The 11,995-nt window shown below is 37.1% G+C and overlaps 1 protein-coding gene across 1 annotated transcript in view; it reads right to left on the minus strand.

Moving 5' to 3' along the window:
• Positions 1-10,608, minus strand: part of GABRA6 (gamma-aminobutyric acid type A receptor subunit alpha6) — a 22,676-nt gene extending 12,068 nt beyond the window's left edge. Inside the window, exons 1-5 of the mRNA XM_085317834.1 lie at positions 10,532-10,608; positions 10,347-10,429; positions 9,618-9,761; positions 9,038-9,190; positions 4,133-4,392 (exon numbers count right to left, since the gene is read on the minus strand). Coding sequence (XP_085173960.1) covers positions 4,133-4,392; positions 9,038-9,190; positions 9,618-9,761; positions 10,347-10,429; positions 10,532-10,593 — 702 coding nt within the window. The 5' untranslated portion in view covers positions 10,594-10,608. The remainder of the gene's footprint in view (positions 1-4,132; positions 4,393-9,037; positions 9,191-9,617; positions 9,762-10,346; positions 10,430-10,531) is intronic.
• Between the last annotated feature and the right edge of the window lie 1,387 nt (positions 10,609-11,995).

The following is an 11,995-nucleotide window of genomic DNA, read 5'->3' on the forward strand; positions in this document are numbered from 1 at the left end:
AAAAAAAAAAAAAAAAAAAAAAGTAAGCACAGCCTAAGGCATGAGAGAAGGTGAAGATTTTAGTTAAAAAATCAAATAAAGCAGACAAATTTTTTATGCATAAGAAATGGCTTCTAATAGATTTTTTTTTTTTCTAATGAATTGGAACAAGCATTTTGGGAAGAAGAGTAGGGGAGGAAAAAGGGAACTTTTTTTAAAAAAAATGGACAGGTAAGATAAATTATAAAAGAGGTAAAGGATAAGAATTGGGCTTTGCAGGACCAGAGAGAGACAATCTGGAAAGAAATATAATGAAGGAATTTAAAACTGGACAAACAGAAGAAGTTGGGAACGGTAGAGGCAAGGAGCACTGAAGAACCTCTAAAACAGCTCGTAAACGTTCATAGGAAAGAAACTCAGTATGATGCCATATGCCTTAWTAAGAGCAGGAATACAACTWCAGAAACCTACAGCTCAATAGAGGATGAYAGTTCTGAAGAAACAGTTATTCATGCAGTCAGCCTACTAGCTACATTGATAGTACTCACTTAGCTTGTTCAAGTCTGTTTAATGTGAAATTACATCACTGATTGAAGTATGTCCTTATATGTCACATTATAACAGAATCCTCAAACAACCTAAGTTCTTTCTTCCTTGTCTTCACCACAAAAAAGGGAAAAGATTCTTAAAAACGGTAATCCTGTAATTACTCCTTTATCCCAAATGCCTTCCTGCAATGGCAATAGACCTTTTAAATCTAACAGAGTCAAGCAGCATGGCTTGTCCAGAAGCCACTTGGACTACATCTTCTTTCCTTCAATTGTAAGTACCCTTCATTTTTATTGTCAATTGATTTTTCTTTTTGTATTACTGTAAAGAGGAGGGTTTTCCCCCTCTTTACAGAAAGAATTGGTCCTGTGAAAAGCAAGTGACAGACTTATGGGGCTCGGAAGAGGCTGCTTTGGCAATACAAGCTCAAAGCAAGACTAGGATGCTACAGTATTTTGTAAGTACTATGGGCTGCTTTAGAGATTGGATTTACCTTAGAACCTCGATTTTATTGGTTTTTCTACTTTTCTATATCTAGATGTTACTAGCTAGCTGCAGGTAACTTTTTTGAGGAAATTGTCGCAGTGTGCTTCCTACATGTTTTTAAGGTCTGGCTTTTGCTTGATTTTACTTTGAAAAAAACTAACAAGAAAAGATTTTAAAAATAAGGTTATGTCTCATGCTCAGCTCTGTGGTTTGTTGTGGCTAGAGCCATTGAGAATGAAATGGGACAGACTAAGGCCTTTGAATTCTTGATTTTGTTTGCTTTATTAATTTGTTCAGAGGCAAATTTTTAGTCTGTTMTTAGCTTGGTCTGCAATGATATAGAGAACACGTAAATCTCACCCATAAGTAGCTAGGGCAGTCACAGTCATTAAGTTCACGTTCTAGTGCCTCTGGGTATCTGTAGAGGGGTGTTTATTTTTCTKTAACAACTGTCTTCGTGGGGGTGGGAGTAGTAGTTATGGCCTTTGTAGCATATGCTATGAATACACCAGCAGGTGTTGAATAGTCCAGACTCTATTTTCGTATCACTTAGCAGGGACCTAAATGGAACAAGTACATTTTCCCTCCCCCACCTCACCCCAGACGTTGAAACCACACTATGATGAAGTGAAATTCAAAAAAGGGAGTGTGTATAGGAAAGATACAGGCTATTGCTCCTCTCCATACTGTAGCATCAAAGGCTGCTATGGCATTGCATCTCTGTAAGAGAACAGACTGAGGCTTAAAATGATGGCTTGCTATATTTCTGAGCATTAAAAAAAGACAGTGAAAACAATGATGTCCTTTACTCTGGTATGTGGCTGAACAACTATAGCTTGAGTTTAATATTCTCTGAACTAAAAGTTTGATTGGAAAATTAAAGAATTGTTCTGCAGGTATCGAGGGAACACTGCAAAACAACTCATGACATCTGAGATGCTGAATGTTAGTATGGGATCTACCAGTCTCACATTCAGCAGAACTCCTCAGGGTCTTTTTGAGATATTGCCATTGCTATCTCTACTGTACGAATCAATGATCTCAAACAAATAAAGTAAAATCTGTCTATGAGAGAATTTGGGACTGCTGTTATACTTTTGCTTTTGTGATCTCTTAAGTTGTAATTCTTGCACTGTGCTTTATATGGTACAGTTCAGTGCCTCTACCTTTTACCTTTATATTTTAAAGTGCTTTATATGGTACAGTTCAGTGCCTCTACCTTTTATAATTTGTATGAAATTTTATTTTTGCTTCTTTCTGAGAATTGGGGTTTTCAAGGAATAATGTGTAATTGTTCTTTTCTACGCTTTCTGCATTGTATGAATTAAAGATTTTTTTCAATAGTTTCATCTACAGTTTCCTTAATATTCTATATATTGAAAGGGTTTTTAAGCACAGTACATGATAAAGAATATTACTGACAAATGAAAAATAAAAATAATATTCAGTTCTGTTTCAAAGACAATGATGATGCTCCTATTATCAATGTTTTTTCAAGCTATATAAAGCTTGAGTGGCTTATTTACCTATTTTGCTGATAACTTGTCCTCAAAAAAAATCGAYGACGAATATAAAAATGAAGTTTTAGTACATTTTAACATATGCACTMTTTTTCTTATTTTGCATCATTTTATTACAATATTCTACTCATAGAATCCATAGTACTTCTCCATCACATGTCAAGATATTGTGGAGTAAGGGAAGTATTCTTAATATTTCCTAAATATTAACAAATACATGCTCTCTTTTTTTCTCATTGTCTTTTATATGGCTTAAATATAATCATAAAACTTTAATACACTGGTAAAAATAAATGTTGATATGAATGATGCAAGTATTGCTAAGTCAACTTTTTTTGCTTTCTCTTTAAAATCAGTGCAAGATCGGCAAACATTTGCTTTCAAGCTCCTCTCAGATTTTGCTGGACTTTCTTTTGTGTCTTTATTACAACTGTGGTTAAAAAAAAATGTTCTCAGGGCTCTCAGTTCAAATGTATAAATAATTTCCTTCTTAAGGTTTTATATATTTAGTGAAAATAGCATGCATTTCTTTGTTATTATGTCTTCTGGCAGTGTTATGCAACTTCTTTAAACGTTAAAACAACTTGTATGCAAAATACCGTGCTTGCAAACCATGCTGTAATCGAAGAAAATTTGTTGATTAGCTCCATTGAGGTCCAGTAGCAAGATGCGGCGGAGCTTTGGTTTCAGTATTAAATGTAGCGTATCAACCACTAACAGTTGGAATGTGCCTAAATGTTATAATTTTAGCTGTTGTTTATAAACAAATGTGGAAGAATGACCATACTACAGATAAGGTGTTGCCCTGATACTCAGTTGTGCTTGGCTGATCTCCCAGTTCAACTTCAGACTCAAAAGTTTTGCAAAAAGTCACTCAGATTGGGGAATGTGGTGGTAGTAAAACTGATCCTGAAAACAGGGGTCTGTACTGATAAATATATTAACGTATGTTGTAAGACAATTAATTACTTAGCTGAAGATATAAGGACTAGTATTTGCAAATAATTCTGACAGACTTTCTTCTGATACTAGAAAGCTTTTCTGTCTATCACATGTAGTAAACTCTAATCTCTAAATTCATGTTTTTCCCCAAGCTTCCTCCGTCTCAGATTTTTATGAAAATAACAGATGCCAAGTTTATGTAAAAGCTAATTCCTCCTTTTCTAGATGACCCACTTATGGCATGCACCAGTATATGACAGTGAGCCCATAATCTGGCCAATGCATACATTCATTCTATTGCACAGTGTCTAATAATTCTGCAGATTTACTCATATGAGAACCGCAAGGCTGCCTGACCACAATACCTATGGCTTTGCTCAAGGGAGTGCTATGGGTAACAATCTAATGGTATTTATTAAATATCTAACAAAATAAAAATCTCTCTAGCAAATCATATCTCAAATTTAAATAAGCAGTATGAAAATATGAAGTCTTTTCATTTTCTGAAATTTAGAACAACTTTTTGGACTGATAAATAGACATGATCTAGTTACATAATCTGTTTCAGCTTAAGATCACTTTAATATTGTTTTTTATTCACTACTTCAGCTGCCTCTTCCTATATGATGCTTATTATCAGAAAAGCAAGCAATTACCGAGACAATCTCGTCCTCTGCCGGTACAGTTGCTGCTGATAGTGCTGCTGCCAGTGCTGCTGCCCTGGCTGCCTTCCTCATTGCTCTCTGAGTCTGAAGATTGGTAAAGTAGTTGACAGCTGCAAACTCGATAAGTGCAGAGAAGACAAAGGCAAAGCACACAGCTATGAACCAATCCATGGCAGTAGCATAGGACACCTTGGGCAAAGAGTGGCGTGCACTGATGCTTAAAGTGGTCATCGTTAGAACTGTAGTGATCCCTTGAAAGTAAGAGAAAGAAAATGGATGCATTAGGATTCTGCTTCAACCTTGCTATTCTTAAATACATCTACCTATGTATAGTAAACATCCTCTTTAACAGTCATCCCACCTATCAGGTAATTAAGAAGACTGCTAGGTATTTGAACATACTGAATCTCTTAATTCTTGTACTCTGGTTTGTGTATCCACAAGCTCTGAATAAACATCCTTAATACATCAAGCAGACTGCAAGTTAAGGTAGCTACCYGCTACAGCGCTGCTTCTTAGAATTTTGAGAAAACATGGGCATAATAAAATTCGGGCTCAGACTCTGAAAGACACCTACTTTACCTATGAGTTAGCAAGTGCAATGTTCAACAGAAATCTAGATTAATGTATGCTAATTTCCTAACAGTGTTACTCTCTTTTTGCCCTGATGTTATAGAAGACAGACCATGGTTTACATAACATTTATTAAATCCAGTAATATTTTGCATTAAAACCAGAGGTAGGCAATTGTACAAATATTTCTAGTAGTAACAGATTTCGGTCCTCTCTGCAGTTGACTTTAATCATGGAATACGATCCATAAGACTCACTAACAGTACATAAATTTGAAAGTTCCCACAGTCATAGATTTCCAAGGATGGAAAAGTTGCTTCTCTAGAGCTCCTTATGTATTCTCATACAACAAATCTGATCACATAGCTCACATGTCTGTCATGAAGAATTTAGTTGTTTTATTTTGGAGTGTATATCAGTAGTAGTATGTGGGAAATGTACTTACATCCCACTGCTGCCTGATACAAGGAAAAAAAATGCAAGAGCAAACTCATCCAATAATAGGTAAGTCTCCATGACTCATGTTCACTTAAAATTATGCTTAACCAGGACCTGAAAAGTGCAGGTATTTAAAGACAGTAAGCTGGAGAATGCCCTCTTCTGCTCTTTTCTTCAGTTGGGAAAGGGTGAGAAAATAAAAGATGGTATAATGTCATGTTCTGATAATGAATCAATATGCTTTGAGTGATGCTGAGTAGAAAGGATGCAGTGTCATTGCATACTGATGTAACATCTTACTGCAGCATCAAGACAGGGTGACTTGATTATTTTCAGGGTTTTTTTCTGCAACTCTCACATGATGTAGCTTGCCAGCTGTCTGAGGTTAACTAAGCCCCAATGTCATTACTTAACATGTTTTAATGAAATACAAATAGGAGATACTATAAAATAAGCAGGATCTCTACTTCCACAAAATTTGCCATRCACATTTTATAACAGCAGTACAAATATATTGAGATATATTTCAATTTCAGATATCTAGAATGAACTTTTCAATATGATGTGTGACTAGATTAGAATCTGTGTGCTACTTAAGAACTAAAAACGGTATTTCATATCTGAATAAAAACTTACTGCAGTAGGAATTTAAACTCCTATCATGATATAGATAAGACAGATAGATAGGACTCATTAATCTGGAGTGAATATTGATCAACTGCTCTGGATTATGGAAAACTACTTTACCAAACAGAATGCCAAATTACAGTTGGTAAGCTGTGTGGTGATTGTTTAGCCTCGTCTCTTCTTGGTAGGTTCTGAAAGGTCTGTTAATATWGAGTGAAGTATTTGCATTATGCATTTTTTCTTTAAAAAGAAAAAACAGAAAAACTTTCTGCATCTTAGACTTTATTATAAACACATAGTTCAATGAAAAAATGTTAATTTAAAATTCCCAAGGTGACCTGACAGGAAGGTAAAAGCTGACCATGTTCCTCTGCAAAACAATAGAGATTTTTGCCAAGAATAAGAGAGATCAGATAAAGGCATATAAAAATCTGAAAAAATAGCCATTGTTATGTGGGTTCACAGCATCTGACACATAACAAGTAATACCTAAAAATTAAGCCTCAGAGAACTGTATTTCTTATTCTAAGTTGGTTCTGATAATGCCACGTTTAATAAAGTGTGTGTGTATGTATATATAAACATACACATATATACAGCAGCTTTCCAAAACACAACTTTAAAGAGTGCAAAAGTGTATTTTCAGGTATTTCTATCATCTTCCACATTTCACTCACAGGTCTGTGAAGAGCTGATCCTTATGACCACTAATCTATCTTTGCAAAACTTCAGAGTATTTATAGTGATACTACCTGTGAAAGATGAACTGGCATCTSTTCTGCAGGGAAATAAAGTTGCTACATGACTTTGGTGTGAGAAATTGGTTTGGGCACACTATTGTCATTCTTCTAACAGTGATTTCTCCTCTCTCAARCTTCTAGTGAAGGAAGTTAGATGCAAAATTGAAAAAACTTTGTAATATAAGTATTTGCAATACGACGCAGAAAGGACACTTCTCTGTTTTAAACCTTTCTTTTCTTATTGGGGCCAGAAACTTTTTTTTTTTGTGTGTGTGTGTCAAAGAATTGGTCTTTTTCTTTTCTTTTTTTTTCCCCCCCTCAGGTGAAGGTATCTGGAGCCCATGGGGTTCTGAATCAGAACTATAAAGTCAGACTGTGCCTGAGAGAAATAAGGATGGGATAAGGATKTAAATATTCTTTTAAAATGCCAGCATGACTAATTTTCTGCAATACTAAGGAAGGTGTCTATTTTACTATTTTCCTTAAGATATGTTCTGTTGATAATTCCTTATTTATTCTTCAGTTTGACTTCTAGGGGTTCTTATTCCCAGATTCAGGGTCTTTAGTAGTTATTACAGAATCATCTAAAGACTTACTTGCATATTACTTCAAACGCAGAACTGACTTTCACTGACCACTAGGTAGCAAATGTTTTATTCAATGAGTAGTGGATGTAGCTGTACCTTAGAGAGGTGCAATATAAAGCTGAAACGGGTAACACTGTATTTAGAGTACAAACTTCCTGTATATATGTCATGCTTCAACAGCAGTAAACATCCTTGGAAATATATTATCYTTTTTTTTTAATTATTTTTAAGAACTTAAAAAAAAAAGGAATCGCAATTGCTGAGAAATGTTGGGTTTGTAAGTGTTTAATGATGATCCACTACACCCAACTGCCAGTTGGGATTTCAAGAACAGAAGAGTGCTGACAGTCCTTCAGAGGCAACTAAGGAAGTTGTGTTCACTTAGCATTCCTAAACGTGGGATCAGAAGTTTGGAACAACACAGTCTTACAATGCTTTTATGAATATTATTGCATGTGGATATGAAACRCCACTTGACTGCAATAATTTTTGACAAACTTCTGTCGGTTGCTAACTACAATTATAAATTTATTTTGCATTATATGACTTGCATCATTTATGGAGAGGGAATCACAGAATCACTGAATGATTGAGTTTGGAAGGGACCTCTGGAGATCACCTAGTCCAATCCCTCTGCTCAAGCAACRTCACCTAGAGCACGTTGCCCAGGACTGTGTCCAGAGGGCTTTTGAATATCTCCAAGAAAGCAGTCTTCACAACCTCTCCGGACAATCTGTACCACTACTCAGTCACCCTCAGGGAACATATAGCTGTCTATTTGCTACTGAAGACAAGTCTCACAATAAGAATGTATTGTATAGGAAAACTGTGTTAAGAGAAAATAGAAAGATGGGGCTGAAATTTTTAGACAGTTTTAGATGAGCTTTGTTATTTCACTTAGTGTTGTCACGATTGTTTTTCTAGAAATAAAATTCAGTCAATGAAAGTTTACCCCTTAACACTGAGTGCAGCTTCAGAATTTGTCAACACTGAAGTGGGGGGGAAATTAATAATAGCAGAACACACACTAAAAATTAGGGGAAAAAACCTCTCAACTTCATAGCTTGTGCTGAGCATTAATTCAAATGACTGGAAAGAAAAAAGGAACCCAAATATGTAATATGGAGCCACMTTTAATACTACAACTCTAACTAGGGACATGCTCATCTCCTCCAAACTTTTCCAACCAAAGTCCTTGCTATTTGTTTAGACATCTTTTATAGACCATGGAAAGAAAGAGGACTCGAGAATGAATGAAAGTTAGATGAGGARCCTACAGTCAGCAGTGAGGAATCCCATCCTACATGTTGTTGTTGCTTTTTTTTTTTTTTTTAAGGCATTAAATCAGATTATTGGTTTCACAGAGAGTAAACCAGTAGGGAAATTCCTGCTTAAAAAATGGAGAGGTTGGCATTCTCTCTGAAATTGCCTTTTCCTGTGTATGAAAAAAATACTGAAGGTACACAGTGGGAAGGAAAACATCACAAACAAGGCTGGCTAAACAAATACTCTGAGCAAATAATTTTGACCCTGAGACTGAATACTACTTGGTTTAATTTTAGTATTTACTTTTGGTCACTGAAACCTACTAGCTTTCCAATTTAAAGCTAATCCTCAGTAGATTACAGAAACTGTTCAACACAATAGATTCAGTACAGTGAATGAAGTGAATGAAAGAAGAACAAAGACATGAATACCAGCCACGGTTCTTGCTGGAACAGATTCTTTGTTGATCCAGAACACAATCTGAGATAGGACTACAGTCATGATGCATGGAATGTATGTCTGAATGAGATAGTAGCCTATTTTCCTTTGGAGATGGAAATAGAGCAGCTGAAGTGAATATTCACCTAAAACAAAGAAGCAATGAAAGTGATGAATGAATGGTATGTGTGAAGCAGTGACGTTGCAAAGACCTTAATGCAGCATACCAAAAACTGTTCTGGCTGGAACAGATTCCTTGTTAATCCAGAAAGACACCTGAGAAAGAATGACTGTCATAATGCAAGGAGTATATATCTGTATCATGAAGTAGCCCATCTTCCTTTGCAAGTGGAAATAAACTGTCATGATTACGTATTCACCTGTTAGGAGACAACTATGTCAGCATTACTCTGGTAAAATACGAGTAAACATCATAGGCTTAAATCTTGGTGTATCTTAAAATATAGTTTGCTATGTTCTGAGGCAAGCACTAATAGGTTTTCTACTGTATAATAAAAATAAGCTGATAACTGGTAAAGTGACCCTTTGAAACAGAAGAAAAGAACGAATACATTATTTCTACTGGGGGCAGCAGGGGAGGGGATTTTTAAGAGTTATATGAAAAGCTGTACGCTTAAAAGAAAGGTATTGAAAAATATCTTTTGCAAGATTACAATCAGATTCTTCACATTTTAGTTTTAAAACTAGCAAAATAAAATAAACCAGTTCCATATGGAAAATAATTGTCACGTATCTTTTAAGATGCATTTTTATAATATCAGTAGTTCCCACTTGGCTACATCTTACCTGTGTTAGACTTAATTGTTTCACTAGACACAGTTTGTCCTATGAGGTCATACTGGAGGAGACTGGAAGACTCCTGTGGTACTTCTACTGAATAGAGGGGTCCTTTCTTCCACGTATAAATTATTTCACTTTTTGGATAGGCATCTGAGTTATGGAGGGGAAAAAATACTATTACTAATTATGTAATTCTTTAGCAATGGACAAAAAGAGTTGCACAATCCTTTTTGTTGTTCAAATAACCATAGAAAAATGGATCCTGCTCCAGTAAGCTTCTAGCCTCATTAATGACAAAATGCAAAAAAATCAATAGTGAGGTAATTTTGGGGGTGGGAACTGTTAGGCAGTAGCTTTTGCTTCTTAATTTTTTATAAAACACATACATTCATTACAACAGATCGACTACATATTTTTAGTTTGCTAAACCAAGAGTAACGTAGTAACTGTACCACAGCTTGTAAGACTTGTTAAAAGACCCAAGTTGATCAGTAGATCTGTAAGAATAACAAACCACAAAATACCCTGTTAACAGTCACCCTAAAGTGAATGAATCCATATGCCTATGTGAGGTTTGAGTCTCAGAAGAGCAAGTAAGATTTTAATACAAAAATAAAATAGAAAATTTCAGCTATGCCATTAAGTAGTGTCCTGGYATCTCGCTTCTGATCTTCTAACGTACGTGCATATGAAATATATTTACTAAATAAAGTTCAAAAATGTAGAAAAACTTACAGCTTCCAAACTTCAAAGGACAAGCGTGCCCATCCATTGGGAAGTTCACCAACCGCATAGGACAATCAGCATTAATGGTAAGTCTAGAATACATTAAAGTAGATGGCATTGAAAAATAAATGGTACTCAGGAAGACTGCTGAATACAGGAAAAACAAATGTCAGCCAAAAGTAGAAGGCTCTTACCTCATTGTGTAAAGAATAGTTCCATTCTGCATAATTCTGAAAAGTTTGTTAGGAGTAGTCATATTATGAGCAATTGACTTTTTTCCATTTCTAAAAAACGTGTCTGGTGTCCAGATTTTACTGACCATTAAATTGTTCAACCTCAAAATTTCAGTTGGCCCACCAAATTTCAACCTCTCATCAGTCCATGTCTGACGAAAGAAAACATCCATTGTGTACTCCTATGGAAAATAAATAGGTACATGAGTTATGTGTGAGGGCCAGCAGTCCTAAGCTGTTATGTATACAGTAACTCCCTGAGAGAACCTGTACATTAATGGCATTTAATTTACTACTTAGACACTTAATCCTATTATCATTAAGCAGTTACTAAAAAAAAATCCAGTCTATAAGAAAAATATCCTATTTTGTTGTTATTTTAATTAATAGTTGCAAATTAACCAATGAGCCGTTAATTTTATATGTATAAGGAAGAAACTCATTGTCCTCCCACAGAAAATAACTTAATTCAAATGACTGAGATCTAAGGAAATACAAATGTCTAATTTAGTTTCCTTTCAGCATGCTAAACCAAACTATTAATGTTCAGTTGCCTGGAAAAAAAGCCATGCATTCCAAAGGACTAGTGTCAAAATACCCATTTCACTAAGATGATGGGTGCACATCAATATTAGCCTAAATTAATTTTCTTAGTAGGGTTTTTGGTAATATGGTCCTGAACATCCAGAAAGCAGTGCTCTATAGAGGGGTCAGAAGGGAAACGCAGTTCAACGTGGGCAGCAGCAGCGATGTCCGTAGGCATGAGCTCGTGTATCAACTGGTGGGGCTGCGCCTTCTCTTAGGCTTTCTGGGGAAGGGAGAGAGACTGACAAACTTTCGGGTGCCTCTTGTGGCACCCACCTCCTTGCCTGCAGACTGGAACACACGGGCCCAGGCGAGCACGCACGGGAGCAGGGGCACGAGTAAGAGACCCAAGGCYGCAGTAAAGCCACCTTGGCTCTGACCTTGTTGGGGTCAGAGGGGCTTCTTCAACGTCCYGTCTGTGCAGCCTTCAAGGCGGTTACAGAGGCTGCTTTCGTGTGCCGCCCTGGGCCGGGGGCACCTGCCGCGCTGCCCCCGGCTGACTCCGCGGGGGAAATAGCTGTAYGCAGCTCCCGGCCAAACCGCTCCGCTGGGCCCTCGGGATTGTCAGGGAGATTAAGCCTCATAATCTGCTCTAATGACGGTCAACTCAGATGCCACCGTAATGAATCCCGGGAAAGAAGCGGGGCGCGGCGGGGCGCGGGCCCTTACCATCTCCACGTCGGACACGGGCCCGAAGCTGGTCACGTAGATGTCCGTCTTGACCTCCGTGACGGCGCCTGCGGGACAGGGGCACGCGCTGGGAGCGGCGCCGGGGCGCCTCGGGCCGCCCCGCAGCGGCAGCGCCCCGCGGAACTTTCCTCCCGGCCGGTGGCGGCAGCC

Source organism: Rhea americana, unplaced genomic scaffold (genome assembly GCF_003343005.1).
Source record: "Rhea americana isolate MKP2758 unplaced genomic scaffold, rheAme1 scaffold_51, whole genome shotgun sequence".
NCBI lineage: Eukaryota > Metazoa > Chordata > Aves > Rheiformes > Rheidae > Rhea > Rhea americana.